The sequence below is a fragment of the Gastrolobium bilobum genome, unplaced genomic scaffold (genome assembly GCF_033153095.1).
Source record: "Gastrolobium bilobum isolate Gb01-03AN ecotype WA unplaced genomic scaffold, APGP_CSIRO_Gbil_v1 utg23163, whole genome shotgun sequence".
NCBI lineage: Eukaryota > Viridiplantae > Streptophyta > Magnoliopsida > Fabales > Fabaceae > Gastrolobium > Gastrolobium bilobum.
This window is the reverse complement of record NW_026899959.1, coordinates 104,185-128,774: the sequence shown is the minus strand read 5'-3', so window position 1 is coordinate 128,774 and position 24,590 is coordinate 104,185. Positions and strand designations below refer to the sequence as shown.

The following is a 24,590-nucleotide window of genomic DNA, read 5'->3' as shown; positions in this document are numbered from 1 at the left end:
ATGTTAATCAATCATCCTAATCTTAACGTGTCAGCATAGCTATCCACACTACCTACAAGTAACCTCTATAAATACAAAGGCAAACCCTAAAGGTACATTCATTCTCTCTCTTATTGTTATGTTGTCACTGTGCACACACACACCCCCCATTGGCTAACGCCGTTATAGTATTCTGTGCACAGTGATCTCCTTGACTCAAGGGTATCTCCCTCATAGATACCTTGGAGAGGGCATCAGAACCAATATTAACATACTAGCCTAGCTGGGCTAGACATCTCTGTCTCAAGGACAGAACATTGGCGCCGTCTGTGGGAATTCTTTTCTTTGAATTTGAATCTGAAGTTCCCACCAAATCTGACAAGGGATGGCAATCCAGACGAGGAGCAGTAGCCAGCAGCCACCCCCAAACCAGAATCAGTCGTTGGATCCAGTCATTGAGGAGATAAATCAACCTCACAATTAGATCGGAAACAACGTGGGTTACGACCACGTCCAGGTCGAAGACGATGTTTCAGACACTGCTTCGACGCCGGTACGTCGAAATGGGGGAGCTGCAGCGAACGTAGCTCCGATAAGGAGCAACCCTGCCCAGCAACCTGGCGATCTGGCTGCGCGCATCGCTCAATCGGCCGATCAGGATACTCGGTTGGCCAACAACGCGTTAAACGCAATTATGGAACGAATAACAGCGCTGGAAACCCGTACTAACTTGCAACGACAACAAGATTTCGGGGCTATTCGAGAGGAAAATAACAGAGGGATGCAAGACCTGGAGCGACGATTAACACGGCGGACTACGCCATGAATAGCCAATTTCGAAGGCCAGCCTGCCCATGGCCGAGAAGGACCTAGGAACTCGGTTCAATCATACCAAGTTCCTCATGCAGAAAACCCTGGTAACCTGGTAAACCAGGGACACCAGGTCACTGATGGCCAAGATGCACAAAACCATCAAGCACATGCCGACGGTCAGGAGGACCGGGTCAGAGCTCAGTATCAACAGGATCTTCAAAGCATCCGAGGACGCATAGAATCTGGCGGATATAGAAGGAAGTACAGTAGGGGGCAGTATAACAACAGCCCTTTTACTACTGAAATTTTAAACGTTGTCTTCCCTGAGGACTTTGACTTGGCACATTTACCGAAATATGATGGGAGCCAAGATCCGCAGGTGCACATAGATGCCTTTGACACGGACATGTATATTCGAGGAATTGATGAACCTCTTATATCCCGAATATTTGCTGTAACATTGACGGGGGCAGCACAGGCATGGTTTTCAACCTTGCCTGCTAATTCCATCGGATCCTTTGAGGAGTTCGGACAGAAGTTCCTATTGAACTTTGCAACCAGCAAGAAGCATCCAAAGTCCGAGTTCGCTCTTGGAAAGATACGACAGCAACCTGGAGAAACCCTCCAAAAATACCTTAACCGGTTCAAGGACGCTGCATTGCAGGTCCCAGGGTTGCAAGAGAATGTCCACGTCCACCTCATTGTCGCAGGTCTGGATGGTGGATCCAGACTCGCCTAGTCAGTCTATAAGGACCCAGTAAAGACATTGGAGGAGTTTAGAACTCGCTCGAAGAAATACCTTGAACTAGAGCAAATGGAGATTGCAAATGTGCAATCTGATGAAGGCAACAGAACAAGCCCGAGAAGGAGGAGCTCACCCCCGAAGGGAAAGGAACGAGTTGACAGCAAGAAAAAGATCAACGCCAACGAATCCCGGACATGAGAGACCGCATTGGAAGGTATGATAAGTATACACCTTTGAATGCATCGCATTCTCAAATCTGGAGAGAAGTAGCCATGGGATCTCCGAGATGCGGTGGAGAAGTTTGTAAGAGACAGTAGATTACGTCAATATGTGATAAAAACTCAAGGTTCCAAAAAGAACAAAAGGAAGTTGGGAAACAGGAACCGAAGAAAAAGCCCTGTTACTGAAAAGAAGAACAGACAGGATAAGAATCAGAAAAATGATTCCAACTATGACGAATTCCCAGAAGCGGAGTTTGATTGTAATGTAATTAGTGGAGCTTTGGGGGGTGGAGGAGATACTGTAAGTGCTAGAAGAAAGTACTTGAAAGAGGTACTCTCCATTCGTGATCGTCCCAAGTTCAAAGAAGACTCAACCAAGCCAGATCCACCTCTTTTATACTTTACTAAGGAGGACATGCGCGGGGTGCTTCCCGGTCATGTTGACGGACTGGTAATCGCAGGGACCCTAGTAAATTGCCGGGTCAGGAAGATTTTCGTGGATGCAGGAAGTTGTGCCGACATCATACTCTGGGATGCTTTTAAAAAGATGAACCTGGATGAAGAGGACCTCAAACCTTGCAGAACGACGTTGGTAGCCTTTAACGGAGAACATACGCCTCCTAAAGGTTACATTGATCTCAGGTTAACCCTGGGAACAAAAGAAGCGTTCAGATCAGAACGGGTTAGGTTTATAGTGACTTACTTCCCATCAGAATACAATATAATCCTGGGAAGGCCAACCATACATCAGTGGGACATGCTGGTTTCTACAAAACACCAGAAGTTAAAAATGGTGAGCAATAAGAATGAAATAATCACTGTTTATGGAGATCAGAAGGAATCCATAGGTTTTTACTTTGATACTAACAAAGAAAATGAAGGGGGACGTTCGAGCCCACCCCGAATTCACCCGGGGGATAAAACCGGTGGGAATCTAATTCCTCAGCAATCTAAGAAGCCAGTCCACATGGTTGAACTCAACATGAGAGAAGAAGTAATGCCGAGACCTGAACCTGATGGAGAGCTTGAGGATCTAACGCTGGGGGTAGAGCCTGGTCAGTTTACCCGCATTGGTAAGGCCATAGACCCCCAGATCAAGCAAATTTTGGTTGACTTTCTTAACAGAAACACGAATGTATTTGCGTGGAAGTCGTCAGAGATCCCTGGCATCGACCCCGCATTCTGTTGTCCAAATTGGCAGCTTATCTGGGGTCCAAGCCAGTTTCGCAGAAGAAACGAAAACTGGGACCTGAAAGGCAACAAATTCTACAGGAGCACGTTAAAGAACTCTTGGATGCTGGTTTCATTCGAGAGATACAGTACACGACGTGGCTAGCAAATGTGGTGATGGTGAAAAAACCGAATGAGGAAATGGAGAATCTGTACTGATTACACAGATTTAAACAAAGTTTGCCCAAAGGACGCTTATCCTATGCCTAACATAGATCAGCTGGTAGATAATTCGGCTGGATTTCGTCTGTTGTCTTTTATGGATGCCTATTCAGGATACAACCAGATCCCGATGTACCCAGCAGATCAGGAAAAAACGGCCTTTATTGCTGAAAATGCCAACTATTGCTACAATGTGATGCCATTTGGGCTTAAAAACTCAGGGGCAACTTACTAGAGGATGATGAATAAGGTCTTTGAAGATCAGCTGGGCAAAAATGTAGAAGTGTATATAGATGATATGATTGTGAAGTCATTTGATATGATGAATCATGTTCAGGATCTTGAGCAAACGTTTCAAAAGCTCAGAAAGTATCGCATCTGCCTCAACCCGGTAAAGTGCGCGTTCGGGGTGGCAGTTGGAAAATTTCTGGGTTTCATGCTAACCCATAGAGGAATTGAGGCAAACCCAGATAAATGCAAGGCAGTGCTTGACATGGTTGCACCCCAAAGTAAAAAGGAGGTCCAACAGTTAACCGGACGATTAGCAGCGCTAACCCGGTTCCTTCCAAAATCGGCTGAAAATGCCCTCCCATTCTTTAAACTTTTAAAGAAAAAAGCAACTGACGGATGGAACCCGGCATGCGAAGCCGCGTTTGAAAAAATAAAGAAATGTTTATCAACTCCACCGATCCTCTCAAAGCCAAACACATGAGATGTTTTAATTCTGTATTTGGCAGTAGGGGAGGAAGCAATAAGCGCTGTACTGATCAAGGAAACAAACGAAGGCCAGGAGCCAATTTACTTTGTCAGTAGAGCCTTACAAGGTGCAGAGGTCAGGTATCAAAAGCAAGAGAATGTGGCTTTTGCCCTACTGGTCACGGCTAGAAGGTTGCGGCCGTATTTCCAAGGTCACCAAATCATCGTCAAAACTAACCAGCCTATTCGGCAGGTGTTGCACAAACCAGACCTGGCAGGAAGAATGACTAACTGGGCAATAGAGCTCAGTGAATATGACATTACGTTTGAAATTCAGAAAGCAATCAAGGCACAAGCCTTAGCTGACTTCATAATGGAATTGACACCGCAGAACTCAGAACATGAGGAACATGGGGACACATGGAAGGTCTACGTAGATGGATCTTCCAACAATAGAGGAAGTGGGGCTGGAATCATATTAGAAAGCCCAGAAGGAGTGACCATAGAGCATTCTCCGAACTTGGGATTCCCAACTTCCAACAATCAAGCTGAATACGAAGCCCTAATAGCTGGTTTAATGCAGGCTAAAGAACACGGAGCTAGGAAAGTGCACATGTTCAGCGACTCACAGCTGGTAACCTCGCAGATAGAAGGAAAGTACCAAGCCAAAGGTCCTCTACTGATGAAGTACCTGAGTCGAGTTCAGGAAATTATGGCAGACTTTGATGAGGTTCGGGTTTCTCACATCCCGCAAGGAGAAAATAGCCGAGCTGACATCTTGTCGAAGTTAGCCAGTACCAAAAATCCGGGGAATCTCAGAACTGTGGTTCAGCAAAGTATAACAACGCCGAGTTGCGTAATGGTGGTAACCTCTGTAAATGACTGGAGGAAACCTCTGGTTGATTATTTGGAGAAAGGGATACTGCCAGAGGATCTCCTGGAAGCCAGGAAGCTGGTCCGAGATGCGACCCAATATGCAATCGTGAATGACCAGTTATTCAGAAAGGGCTTGCATAATCCCATGCTAAAATGCTTGAACTCGGAAGGAGCCGAGTGCGTTCTTGCCGAGATCCATGAAGGAATAAACGGGCACCATATGGGTGGTAAAGCCTTGGCCAGAAAAGCCCTTAGAGCTAGTTATTACTGGCCGACCATGGGGGTAGATTCTAAAGAGCATGTCAAGAAATGTGACAGCTGTCAGAAGCACGACAAGTTGATCCTTTCACCACCGGAAGAACTGAAATCTATCTTGGCCCCTTGGCCCTTCTTCAAATGGGGAATGGATCTGCTAAGACCTTTTAAAGCTGCTGAAGGACAACTCAAGTGGTTGATCGTGGCTGAGGATTACTTCACAAAATGGATAGAAGCAGAACCAGTCACCACGATCACCTCGGCTAGAGTGCAAAGGTTCTTTGAATGAAATATTGTTTCGAGATTCGAAATTCCAGCCTAGGTGGTTACTGATAATGGAACGCAGTTTGCTGATAAGAAATTCCAGCAGCTAATGAAAGACCTACACATCACACATCGTTTCGCATCGGTGGAGCACCCACAGTCGAATGGGCAGGCCGAAGCGGCCAACAAAGTGATTGTGGAGGGTCTCAGAAAACGAATGTTTGCAGCAAAAGAAAGTTGGGTTCACCAGCTATACTTTGTCTTGTGGGGTTACAGAACTAGCACCCAAACTGCAACTGGAGAAACCCCTTACAGACTAACATGTGGATGTGAAGCCTTGATCCCGGTGGAGATTGGAGAACCCTCTTGGAGAAGATTGAATAGTCTTGAACAAGGTGAACAACAGAACAGTAGAATGCTTATTGAAGAATTAGACCTTGTGGATGAAGCTAGGGTCACTGCTCACTGTCGGAATATGATGGCCAAACAACAGACTGCAGCAAAGTATAATAAGAAAGTGAGACCAAGGAATTTTGAAAAGAATGACTTGGTACTCAGGAGAGCAGATATTGGCAATAAGAATGCCAGAGAGGGAAAGCTAGCTGCAAATTGGGAAGGACCTTACCGAGTTAGAGAAAAACTCAGAAAAAGGAGCTTACATCTTGGAGACAGTTGAAGGCAAAGAAGTTAAGAGGACCTGGAATGCAGATAAGCTGAAGACATACTACAGCTAAATCTGCATTCCTCCGCTTAAATATTTCAAAATGCAATTTTTCTTTCCTCTATTAGGGGTTTGATTAAAAGTCAAGCATGCCGGCAAATTCATGTAATTCGCAATTTGATATCAATAAATGAGGAATTTTTCTTGTCTATCTTTGATATATCACTATTAAATCCGAGGTACAAATACAATTTTCCATAATGACTCTGATCAAGTCAAAATGTCACTATTTTGGTCATGATACCAAAAAGGGACAGATGACATTATTGTTTTAACCTTAGATAAATTAAGTTATGAAATTCAAATTCAATTAAATGGCTAAGTCAAAAGACAAGGCCCATTACATATGCAAGCTTACCGGAATGAGTAAGTTAAACAAATATGCGTCATCGAATTGACATAAAGAGGAATCCGTACGATGCTTTGACCTAGGCCAGGTGATGAATTAAAAACTCGTATGATGCACGAGTTTACGACAACAAATTGGGATGAACATTTCACCCAAGAAGTAGTGAGAAATAATGCAACCTTGGTGTATCACTCATCAAGTAAGAAGGTGAAGTATATCTATATAACTCGGATTTGAAACTCGGCCACTTAGGAATTTCTAATGCTTGGGACAAATCCGGGTGTGGAGGGGAATGCCACCTCATAAAAGGGCTTATGCGTATGCCTAAGCAAAGGCATTACTGCAACGACATACTCGATTCTGACAAATCCACTACCTAGATAAATGCATCTACGGTGAATTCGGAATCAGAAGATGCGAAACGACATATCATAAAGCAAGACATTCAAACACGAAGTTATATGTCTAGGAAACAAAATTAAAACCGGGATAAAAACCGACAATATTCATGATAAATCAAAAAGGGACCCAAAGGATCCCAACAAGTTACAAATCCAACCGGCATTCCGGCCCTTCATTTCGTCGAGTTGACGGGATTATCTTCTAGCACCACAACCTCCTTGCCGGATTGGTTGGTCGATTCAACTTCCTTTGTCGACGGCAGCAACTTTCTCGGATTGTGAAACCGAAACACGGGAAGGGGAGGCAGTCGCTGGAAACATGATTTGGCCATCAACAACATAGGCACGAGGGCTTAGACCAACCACATTCAAAAGAAAATCTGGGTTCAGAATTTGCAGTTGGCTTAATGCATTGTAAAAGGAACCAGTGACAGACTTTTCAAGTTCACCCCGGTATAGTTGAGCTTTGTCCTGAGCTTCACTCAACTGGGCCCTGGCTTCCTTTAAATTGTCCTGTGCTAACTTCATTTCCCCCTCTGCCTTCTCATATATGATTTTGAAATCACTCAAACTCTTGTTGTTGCAGGCATGGAGATATTGAAGCTTCTCATGATCGCATTGAAGTTGTGTTAAGGATGTTTTGGCCTTTCCCAAGTCAGACGAACTTTGGGTATATTTTTCCTTCATCGATGACAAATCTTCTTTTACCTTAATCAACTCGGCAACAGTCTTTGCTTTTTCTTCTCGAGAGGCAGCAGCTTCATCAAGAGAACGAAGATACTTACGCTTCAACAAACGTAATGATCTCGTTAACCCAGACAGCTTCAGGCCACCGAGCTCCAGATCATCCAGTACCTTAATTTCTTCAGTTGTGAAAGGCTTTACACTGAAGAATGACTCAGGCGGACAAACTGCCTCTCGAATAGCAACGGACATCCCAGACTTCCATACGACATGCTTGGCCAAACCAGAACCCGAAGTAGGAGGAAGGGCTTCCATCACTTGCCGAGGAGGGGATAACGGAACATTTTCGGTAGGGATCTCCTTGCCTTTGTTCCTAACTTCCCCTTTTTCTGTCACCTTGGCTTTTGTCTTGTTGACAGCATCCTTGGGCGGATTCAGCTCTGACACCTTCCTCTTTTTCCCCACCCCAGGGGAAGTATCCTTCTGCAACAACCCGGAGGTAGACTCGTTCTTTCCTTTGGTCAAGGCGGCCAACCAACTTGGAAGAGCTTTTGGTTGCTTTTCCATTTGGGGAACTGAAAAGCAAAATAAAGCAAAATAATGAAATCAGCTGTTAAGCGAAATATAAAGCACTTCAATATAGCAATCAAGCATACTTAATTCGGCATCAAGCTCCTCTTGAGATTTATAAATGAGAGACGCAACGCTAGCATGTGGATGCGTCTGAAGATATGTACCGATGGCGATCATGGTATTAATATCATTGGAGTCTAACTGGGATTCTTTAAAGCGGTAGCTGGAAGGAGGAAATTGAAAATGATCAGGTGACCAACATAAGGGAAATTTTCCTTCTACCTCCTTCGTGCCACAGTATTGGAGAAACCATACCTCCTTACCGGGATGCGCGCACACCTTAAAGAACTTGTTTTTAAAACCCTTAAAGGACTCTGTATAGACCTTAAAGAGTCATCGGCCAGGAACACCTCAGACAGTAATCCAACCTTTCAGTTCTGGTGGTTCGCGACCAGTTCGGCAAGAGATAACTTGAAAGAAGAAAAAGAAAACCATAACGGAAGGACGAAGAACAAGGTAGGCACAAAACCGCTCAAAGGCCTTAGCGAAACCCCACCCGTTGGGATGGAGTTGTGTAGGGCATATGTGAAGATGATTGAGTATCTCTATTTGAAATTCGGTCAACGGAAATCGGAGTCCAAGTTGAGTAATGAAATCTCGGTAGAAGAAAAAGAAGAAAGGACCCTCTTCAGTTCCGCCAGAACATACGGGTTCGTCTTCTACAGGAGCTGCGATGTCAAAATTTTCAACCGACCCGACTGAAAGTCTAGACACGTCCTCCTCAGAAAGCTCGGACGTGGTATTCAAAACCTCATGAGTCACCCAGGGAAACTGGGATGTCAATGAGGATGGAGGAGACCCACAACGTGACTCGGCAGAACCAGATTCCTCTACTACCTCTCGAGGGGGAGATGCCATAAATGCCTAGAAAAACAAGAAAGCTTAAATCAGAAGGAAAGAATAGATATACCTGCATCAAACATACTAGAAGATGATGAGTCACTAGAAGATGAAGAGTTGGGCACGTCAGAAAGAGTAATCGGATCATTGGCCCCACCAGATGCCGACATCGATCCAACAAAAATTCCATGCCGGCAACTTTTCAAAGTGGACTCGGCCAACGAGTCACATCCTTGCGCGACAAGCTTAGAACTCAGGTAGACACAAGAGTAACATGGGACACCTCTTGAGACAGAGGAAGGATGGGGCAAAGCATGGATGTTGGAACGTGAACTCGAGGTGGTCATGGGTAAAGAAGATGGAACTGAAGGACTATTTTTTCTGAGGCACTTATTCTAGGAAGAACAACCTCTACCCCGTTGAGGCCCTAACCCCTTATTCGACACCTCGGCCCTTCGCCGAGATCTACCACCACGACAGCCTCGAAGCATAGCTTCCTGCTCTTCTTCTTTAGTTCTGGGAATCCCCCAAAGCCAAAAGCGAGCACCTGGAGGAATCTTTTTGAAAAAATCAGGGTTTTCCTCCCTCTGCCCTTTAAAACACAAAGCTGAAGAAAATGAGTTTTTTCCCCTCATTTGGTCAAAAATTGAAAAAGACTAAATGTCAAATAGCAAAGGGAGGAGGAGAAGAGCAAGATGATGATCATCCGCATGACAGGAGGGAACATACAACTTCTGAAATTATGAAACTATGGAAGTTTTTTTACAGGTTCTGGAAAAATAGCAAAAATCGACGATGGAACATGTACATCTTCAAATTTAAAAAAAAAACTTACTAGCAGGCAAAATGTTAAAATGCAGACTCGCACAACAGAATCGACAAAAAACTGAAATATGTGCAATACCTGTTGAAGGAAGACGAAGAACCGAAGCAGAAATGAGGCACAACACTCAGAAAACACGCACACGAAAACAAACAACTAACGCTGGTGCACAATGCTCAAAAGCTAAACGAAAACATGTGAGAGGGGAAGATGGCTTATATAGCCAAGCAAATGACTATTGAAGTGGGACTAGCAAAGGTCAGGGCTATGTAGGTCCTTTCACCCTCAACTCATAACTGCCACGATCGAGGATGGAAACCGCAATCATCATGCGCGAAAATCATAGCGCAAAGGAGGCTAAGGGGCAAGGGCAAAACTGCCACTTCATACAAAAAAAAGATTAGACAGCTGAAGCGATGCTGCAATAAATGCGCACGAAACGCAATGATAGCATAAGAACGGCCGCAGCACGCTAAAGTACGCGCGCTGGAACATGTGGCACAATGCAATGAGTATAGTTCGCAAACCTACATATGAGGCAAGACGTATATGAACATACAGCTGTTCACCGAGTTCGGAGCTGACGCTGGGGTAATAGTCAACTCACGGTTATTTCAGCACACCTTCTACCCGGTCACACAAGGAAGCAGTAGGCATACATGCATGCCCGAGTAACCCGGGTACAATGCCGACGCGGGTTCTTCATGAAAATACCGACGGGATCATGCACAACCGTTGACAAAATCAAATATGCAGATGCATTCTGAGATGAGGAGTACCGCTTGGGGGTCATCGGCAAGTAGGATCACTCAAGTGTATTCCTGACTCAAAGTAGCAATATGGTTGATGCTCAACCAGCAAGGCAAAAACGAGGAAAATGACGCTGCACATAGGGAAGATAAGAACCCGAAAGCAACATGTCTGCCGACATTGGGAGGCAATCCCACAGATCGACATTGTACCTGGTCCAAACATTGGGGGGTACCCAAAATATTTCACCGGGTTGATACTCAACCCGTCGGAATAAGGGGGGCAAAGAACATCCCGTGAGAAAAAGAATTCGCTCGTAAGCAGAGCATGCAATTCTACAAAAGTGCAAACACATTCGGGAGTTAAAAACTGGGAAAGAGGCACTCATAAGTTCATCCCGACTACCCGGATACCCAGGTAGCCCGGCTGAGGGGCAACTGTTATGGACCCGTACAATGGGCCCATTAAGTGGTAAGCCCAACAAGGGGCAATCCAAGATATGGATTGATGTTAATCAATCATCCTAATCTTAATGTGTCAGTATAGCTTTCCACACTACCTATAGGTAACCTCTATAAATACAATGGGTATTATTAATTTATTTTTATTTTTTTGTTAAATTATTGAATATTAAATGAAATATACGCTATATAAATTAAAAATTATTTAATATTAAAACGTATCCTAACGTGTCGAAATTCATATTTTTTTAAGATTGACATGTCGGAGTGTCGTGTCGTGTCACTTGTCATATCGGTGCTACATAGCATGAGTCGGGTAGAGAGAAAAAAGAGGAGAGAGGAGAGAAAGAGAGGGACCATCTAATTAATTTTCGGGCTTTGGCATATGTACGTAATTTTATAATTTTGGTGTTAATTTTTATTAATACTTTGTTTTATTAATAATTTTTATTAATTTTGGCATCTGTGTCAATTTTTTGAAAACTATAATTTATTTTTTCTTGTCATAGACTACAAAGCCCTATTAATTACCAATGGGTTCCAGGGTCTCTTCATTTCAGACACAATTTGGATTTCATAGGGCAAGTCTAGCTAACTCATGAGGCACTATAAGTAATACTTTCAACATGCATGTAAGGACCTAATGAGAGTTGAAAAAGAAATTTACAATCTGACAAAAGTGTCGTAGGCATAAGTAAAATAAATAAAATTAGGTGAGTTGCCTTTTTTAAATTTTTATATGTGATGTAATTATTCAGTGTTGCTAAATTTTTTTTTCCTTCCTAAGAGCACTTGCCTTCTATGGACTTTGGGCTTAAATAAAAAAGGAAGACCATGTTGCTGTAATCAATATAATGCTTTTATGCATATCTAATTACTACTCTACACAGATTATGCCAATCAACACAAAATCAGAGAAATTGAAAACAGGGTAATCGTGTTTTTTTTTTTAAAAAAAAAAAACAGGGTAATCTAAACAAATGAAATGGAATGACAAACTAATAAGCATAATTAATTATATTAAACTAAACAAAGAAACAAATACAAGGAATGGATATTTTGCATGGCTGAATTGGTCATTGGGCATGTTTGGTGCATAGTATAAGATAAGGCCTGATAGTATAAGGCCTGATTGTATAAGACCTGATTGAATTTTAATATTATCCAGCGTTTGGCACGATATTGTATAAAATAATATATATATATATATATATATATATATATATATATATATATATATATATATATATATATATATTGTTTTTTGGGTTAGCCTAGTGGTGTGGGGTGTGTGTGTTAGGAGTGTGTGAAGTGTAGGGTGTTGTGTTCAATTCCTTGTAACCTCCAAAAAAAATAAATATATATATTGTATAAAATAATATTATCTAGTATTTGGTAATGTACTGTATAATACTATATATGATAAAAGTAAATATTTTTAATAAAAATATCCTTTAATAAAGAATTTATATAATTCTTCAAAAAATATCATATGATATTAATTTTTATAAAAATTTATGATCAGTGTGTCCAAAATATAAATTAACTTTTATAAAAATAAAAAATATTCAATATTTTAAATTTAATATATTGAAAATTTAATTTATATTTTAATAGATTAATATTAAAATAATATATTAATTTTTGAGAATTACATTGGTCAACGATGTTAATACATCAATCTCTTATCAGGCCTTATCCCTCACCTTAGGCCGGATTAAGTTATACATCGTTTTGATGTATAAAGGGATTATGTTGTATAAGCTTATATACTATACGATAGTCACACCAAACAACTAAGAATTGCATAACGTATAGTATAAGCTTATACTATCATGTCTTATACGTCACACCAAACAGGCTCTTAACCATTGGTTTAAACAGATTTAGAAATTTGTGTAAATTATCTCTAGGGCTGATTTCAATGTTATGCATGTTGTCAATTTTTATTTTAACAAAAAGTAAAAGGATATTTTCACCAAAAAAAAAAGTAAAAGGATATATAGAGACAAAATAATGGTTTTAATGTTTCTTATAAAAACTTATCTCATTTAATGTTTCTTATAAAAACTTATCTCATTTAATGTTTCTTATAAACTTATCTCATTTAATGTTTATTATATAAATTTATTTTATATACACATACATAAAAGTATGTAGGATTAATAATTTTTTTATACTAATTATACACACTTTTATATATGTATAAAAGATAATTCAATTTTTTATAATATAAAAATATTAAGCCCAAAATAATTGCATGGGAACCGATGAAAGACAATAATTATTTCTTGCTAGCTTGGGGGTGCCTAGTTGGAAATTTTATAAAGTGATCCGGGACCATATTTTTTAGGTGATCCCTTTTTTATTATTGGAAAATTGTGTTTCCCTCCCAATCTCTCTTTTTTTAAAAAATTCCCTCCCACTCCCTGTACTTTACCATTTCTGGAATGGGACCATGTGTACCCGGCCCATCAAAATAAATCTCATCTAGTTGATAGGATTAGGATTGACACATGAAATAAATCCTCTCCACGCGTGTGTGTGTATATATATATATATCTCGTTACCTAAAACATTCTCAATATGAACCACTACTGAAATTTACCATCACCAATAAAGTAGTTAAAATTGAGATTTTACATAAAATCAAAAAAGGGATAAAAAAATTATAAAACGTAAAATCATAAAAATGTAAAAACATTTGAAATATTGACAAAATTATCTTGATAAAAAAAATCATAAAAACTTAAAATTATACCAATAAATCAAAATTTTAACTACCATAATCTAAAGTTATGCTTCCCATTGACATGAATCAACTCCAATCCATCATATCAAAATCCTTTTAGGGGGTGTTTGGTACATGGAAAATTTTTTTACACTCGGAAAAAAAGATTCTGAGAATATGGTGAGAAATTTTTTTTACTAGGTAAATTAGTAAAAGTTGTTTGGTTGGTCAAATTTTTTCCAGGAATATTTGGTTAGTTTAACTGACGTTATGTTTGGTTGAAGGTAAAATATTGATGAAAATTTGGACTAAAATTACAAAATTACCCATATTTTAAAAATCACTTTTCAACACGTCTGTCTCTGTGTCTTCGTTTTTACATTTTTTTTTCTTCATTTTGTATCATCTCTTTGCAGACGAGATTAAGGGCTGGCAGAGAGCTACTGGAACCCACCCCAAACCAAATCAAAGAAATTAAAAAAAAAACACACACACACACAAACACAAACAGAGACGCAAACAAATCTGTCACAGTAAAAAACGAAAAAGAAAAAAACACAAAATAACCATGGACCTCGTCACCTACAGTGGAGAGAAATAACAAAACTCAGAACAACATTGTAGTGAATAAATATCAAATGAAAGTTAAAAAACCAGGGTAGGAAGAAACATTCTTGACACAAAACAGCATTGTAGTCAGAAATGAGGGTATGAGGTACCTGCAGAGATGGAATAGACGAAGAACAAGATCACGATGTAGTGTGTTCTCTTACCAGATTTTTTGACACAGCTCCTGAGAACTATTCTACGAGGGCAATTTCGTCTCCATATTTAATTATTGGAATCCGAGTATGTGGAAAAAAAAAACCATGGGTGGGGAAGGATTATTTTTAGGCGGTGTGTAGTTAAAAAAAAAATGAAGGGTATAAATTTTTCTTGGATTATTTTGGCTTTACCCATACCAAACATGGGGAAAAAACTTCTCACCCCCTACTTTTCCAGCATTTGATGAAGAAAGCTCATACCAAACACATTCTAGGAGCGTTTGGTACAAGAGAAATTTTTTTTATACTGGAATCATGATTACTGGGGATAAAGTTAGAATATCTATTTCTCGGTAATGTTATAAAAAAGCTGTTTGGTAGACGAAAATAATACCAGGAATTTTAGTTAATTCTGCTGAGATGCTGTTTGGTTGATGATAAAATATTGGTAGAAATATAGTACAATTTTACCAAAATGACCTCACTACTTCGTGTTTTACTAAAATGTAATGGATGATATTCATATGCTGCTATTTTTTGAACAACAATAATGGATGACATTCATATTCTGCTGTTTTTTCTCAACTAAAAAATAAATGTAATTCCATTTCTCTTAACAAATTCTGCTTCTTTAGGGAGATTGTGTGTTCACTACTATTAAAAAGATATTGAAATTTGAACAGCAAATTTCACTGCATGTAAACAGAGCTGGAATGGATATGGATACCCATTTATTAGAAAAGCAACTTCATTCTCATCTTCACCATCGGTTTCAAAAGCAGGTCTCGAAGAAAGAGACGTACGCCAGTTACGAAGAAGACCAGCTGTAGAAGGGTAGAATTGTCTCAAAATATCAGAAGAGATTTCCTCCAATTGTGTATTTCACAAATACCATCTTTTGGAGGTAATTTGGGGAGCTAATCTGGACAAAATTTTGTTCATAACAACAATTCCATGGCAAAGTGGATACCCAGGCACTATCTACCAAAACTCCTACCAAACGTGGCCTTTCACAAAACCTTAGTTAACTTTCCTGGTAATTTAGGGGGCGTTTGGTTCAGGAAATTTTTTTGGAATAGTAGGGAAATGAGATAGATAGAGAAATGATTGGAAAGATAGATAAAATGAGATAGGTAGAAATATGTAAAAAAAAGTTGTTTGGTGGGAGAAAACTTTACTGGGAAAATTAGGTAACTTTATGAAATCAACAGTGAATTAAAAGTCAGATAACCGGTTTTCCGAAAAATCTCACCTTCAAATTGGGTTTCTAAATAGTGCGGATATCTATGTTTCTCATAAATCCAGACAAATTGGATAGATGGGTTTTTGGTGAAAAACGTTGAAACAAATATGGTGTTTCTAAAAGTCATACTTGAGAAAGATAGATATCCGCTGAAAAGCTCCCAACCAAACACTACCTTAGGGATTCAAACGTGGATGTATCACAACTTGCACATGCTCATTTATTTTGTATTATTTAATATCATGTCATAAATTATTATTTTTTAAAAATTTAAACGGTACGTTAAGTAAAGATATATAAATAACTATATATATTAATCTAATTATTCTAACACCAATGCTTTGTGAATTATTAACTCTTGCAACTGCCTGTGGATATCGAATCAGAATATGAATAAGTGCAAAGATTTATAAGATATCTGACATTCAGGTCTAGGTTGGAAATCTTTGAGCACATTCATCTTCCATTGATTGCAACTCTTGCTGCACCTGAACTGTCCTAAAGTCAGAGTTGATGAAAGGGATCAAAGCTTTAAGACAAGTTAATCACGAGGTATTCAACTTAATCACCTCTAGTCATATTTTTATGAAAATACAGCCCTAGAGTTAACTCTTATTGTAATAATGGGAGTATAAAAATGATGTTATGGTGAGACTAATACGCTACCGAGACTTAGAGCGCAACTTTTTTTTTTTTTTTTTAATCTCTAGTCCTAAAGAATATTATAAATGATCGAAAATGAGACCTATTCCCCATGGTATATTCCACTAACCAAGTGTGCAAAATGCCTTAAGATTAACAAATATTCTCTGTTAAATTGAATTAATTAACATGATTATCCACCACAAAATTGTGGCTGAGTATATATACTTTTTTAGCAAGTGGACTTTTCCATTCTACATAGCCAGATTTTTCTTTTTCATTTCTTTATCAAGCATCATGCTATCATCTTTGATTCGATGCCCATTCATACGGTGTGTTTATGTTGTGGCCATGGCCTTTTTTTTAAGTGAAAGTTTCTGTATGTCACTTTTTTTTTTTTTTTTTTTTTTTTGTAATAACTATATGTCACTTTTAGCTCTTAAATTGCAAGGACTACGGTTTTTTATTTTATTATTATTTATCTATTAATTGACTAATATGATTGAGTCGAGCAAAACCATAGACAATAAAACATTTCTATTAAATATTTATTATAACTGCATGCATACCAAGAATTCAAACTCAAAATCATTAGTTAAAGTGAAACAACATATGAAGATAATAAATATTTTAATCCTATACAGATATATATGAAAGATTTATATTTCCTGGATCATGTATATGATTATAAATATCCAAACGAAATGAAATCAAAGTTGGGATTGTGCGTACGTTATTAAGCCATCATAAAGTTGGAGGAAAGGAGGGACAATATGCTATATCTTCTTCTCTATTACCTATTCCGAAAGTGGCAGCCTCAGCGATGTAAGCATGACGGCTCATGGGAGTTAACCACAAGATAAATAAGTTAGAAAAGGGACATAACAAAATCCTAATGAACAGTGTATCTGATGGGTCCACCCATCACAGAAGCCCAATCAGACACTAATATCTACATTGTGCTGCCCAACTAAGCCCAATCCCAAAAGATGTTAAAAGCCCAACTCAACATATTCACAATGGGCTTATCACATTAGATTAAACTGGAATATCCATTAACCCAATTATATTAGAAAATACAAAAACATTAATTAATGTTGCCCACATATAAAATTTCTAACAATCTTCCCCTTGAGCTATATTAATTTATTTTATTTTAAAATACTATTATTTGAAAATGACTTTATCGGGTTAATAACAAGGAAAAAATATTTTACGTGGCCACGATTTTGAAAAACAATATTCCAATTCCAATATCAGCATCTCAACACAATTCAATCCAACATAACCCCATCACAGGAACGTGACGATCAATATATCGAAAATATCATAGAATATGACCTTCCATACTCACTTACAATGAGTATTACATCTTCATGAATCAAGGCCTAGCAGTGTAGTAAGAATTAGTGACAAAATATGATCAACAATGTAACACACTAATTCTTATCTGTCCTCAATGTAATTTCTCAACGACATGAAATTACATTATTGCAATTTCTATTCAACATCAAATTTCACTCCATAATGCAATTTCTCAACAACATAAAATTACATTACTGCAATTTCTAAACAACATGAAATTGCCTTTTCAATCAAATTTCTTAACAACATGAAATTAAATGAACGCAATTTCCAAACGATATGAAATTTCTCAATTTAGATAAACCAATATGTCACAATATCACATGAGATCTCAAAGTTGTGACATCCAGTCATCTTTAAGCTCACAACATGCTTAAAGATACTATTCATACATATATTTCTCAGTTGACAAGAGAAATAACAATAATGATGATCATCAATTATTAAAATTCAAACAAAAGTCACAAAAATATCATCAATTTGCATGAACAAAAAAACAAATTGAATATAACTCCCACTGATCAAGGGAATCAAAATAATTTAAAACACTCAAATGAAAGCCTCGAGTACAACTCCCACTAATTAAGGAAATCAAAAGAATTTAAAGTACTCATATATTCGAAGGAGGATACTTCAAGGTATTTCCTATAAAAACTTTTCAGATAAAAAGCTTTTATTTAATTCAGTAAATCATCATCTTACTAAAAAATAAAATGTCATCTACATAAAGTACTAATAATATACATCTACTCCTAATTACTTTCATGTAGATGCACTTTAATTAAGACAAGTTAGTACAACGAGACCAACAAAATAGTACATTCCCCTTTGGGCAGAATGCACATATACCAAGGTTTAAACCAAGGTTAAAGTCTCAGATAAATCAATCAATGAGCATACATTAGCTTCAGAGATCTGTCCTCTTTGGGTACACAGATCACCTAGACCAATGCATCCCAATAACTTTATTACAGACAAGATTCTATTAAAATACACAATAACCCCCTTCGGACAAGAAATTGCATGAAATAACTATAAGCTTTCCTCAAATTTACAAAGAAATTTTCATTACTAATAAATCAATTCCACTTTGGTGGTAATCACCTATAGTAATTTGTAGAAACTCTAACAAATCTTGCCCAAAATTATGATGCATTCCACAAGAAGGTGTAACACCTTTATTGATCATGAGCTAAAAAATAATAGCATTCTCAAAAAGATTTTGCACTTAAACAGTTCAAGCGAAAACATATAACTCAATAAATAAAAATATTCCATAAATTATACATCTCCATTTGATATAGTAAATGACTTAACAATAGCATGGTTATTGTTGATGGTAAAAAATAACTGATTGACATACACAATGCAATAAGATTAAATTTGGACAACAGCAAAATAATTTATATATCATAAACCGCCCTTTGGGCAGGGAATATAATATACAAATATTTTCTATCACATGAAGATTTGAACAACACCGAGAATTGCATACAATTATAAAAATCATCCCCTTTGGACAGACAAAATTTTAAATTATACATATTTCTCAATAATACCACATGCAATTTAAAAATAATTTACCCCCTTTGGGCAGATAAATACTTTTAAATCACGTAATCTAATCAATAATTTCTTCATGCAATTTTTCAAATTATTATATGTAACAACCTCCTTGGGCAGGTAATTAACATATAATAATTCAAAATAATATTTCAATAATAATGCCCAACAACATGAAACACTTAATAACATATATTTTCAACAACATGAAACACTTCACAACATGTGTTTCTAACACTATTAAACACTTCACATCATGGGTTTCCAAAAATTATATTGCATTTGTCAATTCAACGAATTTTGCCAAAAAATCAGCATTTAACATTAAAGTATAAGACAAAAAATACTAATTATGCTGAAGTAGGAGAAAATTATATATAATTGTCTCAATTTTATCCCTTTTGGGCAGATAAATTATATATCTCCATAATTTCAACATAAAGGCATGTACTCCAAAAGGAATTCAAATAAAAGAAATTGCAGGACAAGAGCGCACCACATATGGTGATCAAGAAGCCATACACAGTAAATGGAAATCGAAAATCTAAAAATGGCCTTTTAATTAAGATAACACAAAATTTTTAAGATTCTTAATTAAATTGAACAACAAATTTATGAAAAATTCAATTTCCTCAAATTCAATGTATTCTATAATCATATACATCGGGCTCTGATACCAAATGAAAGATTTATATTTCCTGGATCATGTATATGATTATAAAATATCCAAATAAAATAAAATCAAAGCTGGGATTGTGCTTATCTTGTTAAGTCATCACAAAGTTGGAGGAAAGGAGGGATAATATGCTAGATCTTCCTCTCTTTCACCTATTTCGAAAAGCGACAACCTCGGCAACGGGAGCATGACGGCTCATGGGCCTTAACTCCAATATAAATAGGCTAGAGAGGGGACCTAGCAAAACTCTAATCAACAGTGTGTCTGATTGGTCCACCCATCATAGAAGCCCAATCAGACACTAATACTTACAGTGTGCTTTCCAACTAGACCCAATACCAAAAGAATCCAAAAGTCTAACTCAACATGATCACAATAGGGTTATCACAATAGATTAAATTAGAAAATATCCATTAACCCAATTATTTTAGAAAATACAAAAATATTAATTAATAATGCACACATATAAAATTTCTAACAATATCATGTTATTGCGAGAGGACCCTACAACAACAAATTAAATGGTTCAGATTAGACTTTTATTAAAAGATCACGTGAAAAAGTCCAACCCAATGCACTAGCAGTTCATACACTGAACAACATGCGCACTTATCAAGCAGCTCCAACAAAGGTGGAGCATGATGAATGAAGATAAATGGTAAGAAAAAGTAAGGATTTACTATTTGTCATGTTATAAGAGATAATTTTATTTTTTATACACATAAAAATATATGTGACTCATATGAAGTTATACGAGAGAAGAGAGAAGAGAGAGAAAAAAACAAAAATTTAATTTACACACTTTTATTATGTATATGTAAAAAATACTGATACGAGAAACATTAATCCCAAAAAGAAAAACATAATAACGATAACAAAGAGGTGTAAGCGTGTTTCACATCGAATTGGAAAAGGAACCTTGGTTGCAAGGCATTGTGTTGTTGTTGTCGTCATATAATTGAATTAAGAATAAATATCTTTTTTTGGTCCTCAGTAAATTTCACGACACCCGTTTTAGTCTCTAGCAAATAAAAAGGCCCATCGTGGTCCCTAAGAAATTCAAAATGGACCCATTTTAGTTATTTTAGGGATTAATATGAGTCTTTTTTGAATTTGTGAGGGACCGAAATTTCAATTAAATAGGTCCATTTTGAATTTTTTAGAGACCACGATGGGCTTTTTTATTTGCTAGGGACTAAAACGGGCGTCGTAAAATTTGCTGTGGACCAAAAAAGATATTTACTCTTGAATTAATGGGCCCTTTAGACAACTATAGTACAACAAAATATAAAATTACTTTGAAACTTTGAAGACTTTTAAAACTTTTTAAAGGGCGTTTATTTTCAAAAGTTTATTCAGATTGGTGACCGTGTATGTTAAATCAAATTATTATAATGGATACACTTTCACTTGAGATGATTCATATTAAAGGGACTCTTTACAGGACTTTGATAGGAAGAGAGTTTGTGTTTCTTTTTATTTGGAAATAGAAAATGATTACATAGATGAAAATAAAAAATAAAAATCAAAGAGGATAATAACAATATTAATTGAGCTTAAATATTTTTTTTTCTCTATAAGTATACAAACTTTTGGTTTTAATCCTTTTAGTATTTGTATCTTATTTTTTAAAAGTGATGAATTTTGATCTCTCTGATTATTATAAATCTATTAAGTATTGACAACTCAAGTGGACTTCCAACTTAACTGTGTCATTTCTCTCATATCATTCACATAAATATATCAAATTTTGGTTTTAATCCTTGAAAATTTGAATTTTGATTTATGTCCCTTATTTTTTAAAAGTAAGCACGTTACTCCCAATATTTTTTTGGTTCTGCTCTCTCTTTTACAAATATTCATTATGAAGGTATTCACAATAGGGAAAAGTGTTTGTCATTTTAAATAACAGAAAGTTATGTCATTTTAAGAGAGAGACAGACATAGAAAATTTGAATTTTAAATTAAAAAAAATCATCCACTTTCTCTCTCCCATGATTTTCGTTTTTCTGTGTTTATCTCTCTCTTAAAATTACATAACTTATGTCATTTAAAATGACAAACATCAAACCCTTCACCATTATCATCAAAATTTAGTTATTTTTTGTTTTTGATACGTTAAGAAATCGAACACATGCACTATTATATAACTACTTACATGGTTACACCCCTCATCACTAGACTAATTCGGCTTATCAAAATTTAGTTCCTAATATTTGATATTAGATAAGAGAATCTCTTGAGACCCACCTCTAATAAGATGAATACTTTTTTTTTATCACTTGAACCAGTAATTATTGGTCTTAATTAGATCCATCTTTTATTGTAAATAACTTTCAAGCAATAAAAATTCTATCCATAATCACTTACTTTTAAATTATTTTAGTGAATTTTTGTATAGAATTAATTTTATATTAAGTGACAATAATAATTTGTATGTTGTTTTTTAAGGAATTTTCATTATATCTCAAGATCAAAGCAAATCATAATTTTATTCAAACCTATATATCGTACACATGAAAGAGATTGACAATCTATACAAGAAGAAAAAGCAAAAAGGTATACCGAAAGTAACAAAGCATCAAACATGTTTTCGCATCTTTTTGAAAGTGTTGCAGCAATTATTAGTTGGGAATTCATATGTTATTTAATATGATATTTAGAAATATTTTAATTATTCATAGACAAATCGATGATGATAAAAAAATATATTAGAATAGTGAATAATAAAATCACCGTTGTACCAACAAAACCCGACAAAGTTCATAAATAGCCGGATCCTTTAAGCATGCTGACAGAGATTCGATCTCTGGCCGTGTATATAAAAAAGATTTTATTGAGAGAGGTTGTACCTACGATCGCGTGATCTTTTCGCCTCAAGAAAATTAGTCTTTGACTTTCGGTTGGAGAATACTCTTAGAACAATTTAAAAAAAAAATAAAAATAAGATCAGCATTGTTGATTTATCCATAAATAATTAGAAGTATCCTCTTAAATAATATGGTCATACTAACTAAGAATCCACTCCTATAAGTCGGGCTGTCCAAAACAATCATATGCATTCAGTTCAATAGTAAATTCAACCTAACCATATCATAAATAATTTTATTTTTCCAAAGAATGAAATTATTTTTTTAATGGGTTCATAACCTAATTATATATAGGGATTTATATTTCTGCAACTGCTGTACGTGCATCAATCAAATATTTGTCATATATATACTTGAATGCATTAAATACGGGAATCATAACCATATAAAAAATGGCTTATTGCATGTAACTTATATGCAGTAATTGCAGAAAAAGCGAACTCATTTTTTAAAGCCGATTCATTTTGAATCACTTTACCAATTTAGAATAAATAACCGAATCGAACAGATCGAAATACTTTAACAGTCAAGAAATGAAAAAAAAATTATAGGAACGCAGTCAAATCGAATCGTGAATTCCATCGAAGTACACCATAAATAATTATATATTTTTTCAAATCGATTTTCTCAATCTAAATATATATATTTTGAACCTATTCAACAAACCAACCGTTTTTCAAAATTGTTCGGTCCTAGATAGACCGTATTGCTATACTGTAGGGTATGCGCTCAGAGATAGTGTATATCAAGTGTATACTAGGCTTATAGTCGAGGTCCCAATCACTGCGCATAAGCAATAGGCTTATAGCCAAGGGGTGAGTGTGTGCACAGTGTGGGCAGTATTAGTAAATAGGTTAAAAGTGTATACCTGGGGTCTTTAACCTCCTATTTATAAGGGTTACCTCTTGGGCTTGTGTAGATCTCCCAGTTGTAGTAGGATTTAACTTCCTTTCTGTTGGGATAGGGACTCTATCCTTAGCTGTCTTACTGTTTTATATTGTTAGGATAATTGGAGAATTATCCTTTAAGGGATCATTCGGTAGGTGGTTAGGATAAGGGAATATTCCCTAACAGTTGCCCCCCAGCCCGGCAGTTCGGAAGCTCGGACTGCTTGGGTGCCTAAGTTTGATTGATAGGTCGACCATACCGAGGTACTATGATCATGCCTTGGGTCTGGTGTGACTACCTCTTCTGGGCTTAGCTTTTTATATTGGCTTCTTTTCTCTTGAAGTCTCTGAGTAGTGAGGCGGTATTTGCCTTTTTTTGTTGACTTTGAGCTCAGCTTCTCTTGCCGTTGTTTTTTAGTTTTGACTAGGCTTATAGTCAGTCTTTTATATAGGTGTTCGCCTAAGTTTTAAGATGGCATTTCATGCCTCCTTAATAATTAACCTGACTTTGCACTTCTTGACGTTAAGTGTTGTGGCTCTAGATTTGGCTCGGTTTCGCATACCGAGATCTCTATTAGCATGGATTTGACCTTTTGCAAAGGTTTAGGGAGCACGGATTTTCTTACTACGACTTCCCCCTTTTGGATTTGACTTGCTGCATATTTCTTAATTTTGGGAAGGTCTTCCATGCCTTCTTGAACGATTAGTCCGGCTTCAAATACCATGACTTCTCTTGTTTTTGACAGACTTGGCTTCTTTTGCCATAGTCTTGTATTCTTGAAGGAGGAGTTCGCCTCCTTGATTTTAAGCCCGAATACGTATACCGTGGCTTTTATTTTGAGTCCCGCTTCATTCGCGATGGCTTTTTGATTTGAGGCCAGCCTGTTAGGCCTTTGTGGCCAAAACCTTAACGACTTGGTTTTGTTGTTGTAATCTTAAGTTGCTA

The 24,590-nt window shown here is 36.9% G+C and overlaps 1 protein-coding gene across 1 annotated transcript; it reads left to right on the top strand.

Annotated features, from left to right (window-relative positions):
- The first annotated feature begins 3,388 nt into the window (after positions 1–3,388).
- On the top strand, positions 3,389–5,266 carry LOC133294393 (uncharacterized). The gene is made up of 2 exons (XM_061493045.1): positions 3,389–3,659; positions 3,888–5,266. Exons 1-2 carry the CDS (start codon positions 3,389–3,391, stop codon positions 5,264–5,266), a joined length of 1,650 nt encoding a protein of 549 aa, XP_061349029.1.
- The last annotated feature ends 19,324 nt before the right edge of the window (positions 5,267–24,590 follow it).

Bases quoted from the DNA above. Each gene is read 5' to 3' on its own strand.
- LOC133294393 (XM_061493045.1), top strand. From the start codon at position 3,389: ATGATGAATAAGGTCTTTGAAGATCAGCTGGGCAAAAATGTAGAAGTG. The intron at 3,660-3,887 runs GTAAAAAGGAGG...TGTATTTGGCAG, and splicing joins TGACATGGTTGCACCCCAAA to TAGGGGAGGAAGCAATAAGC.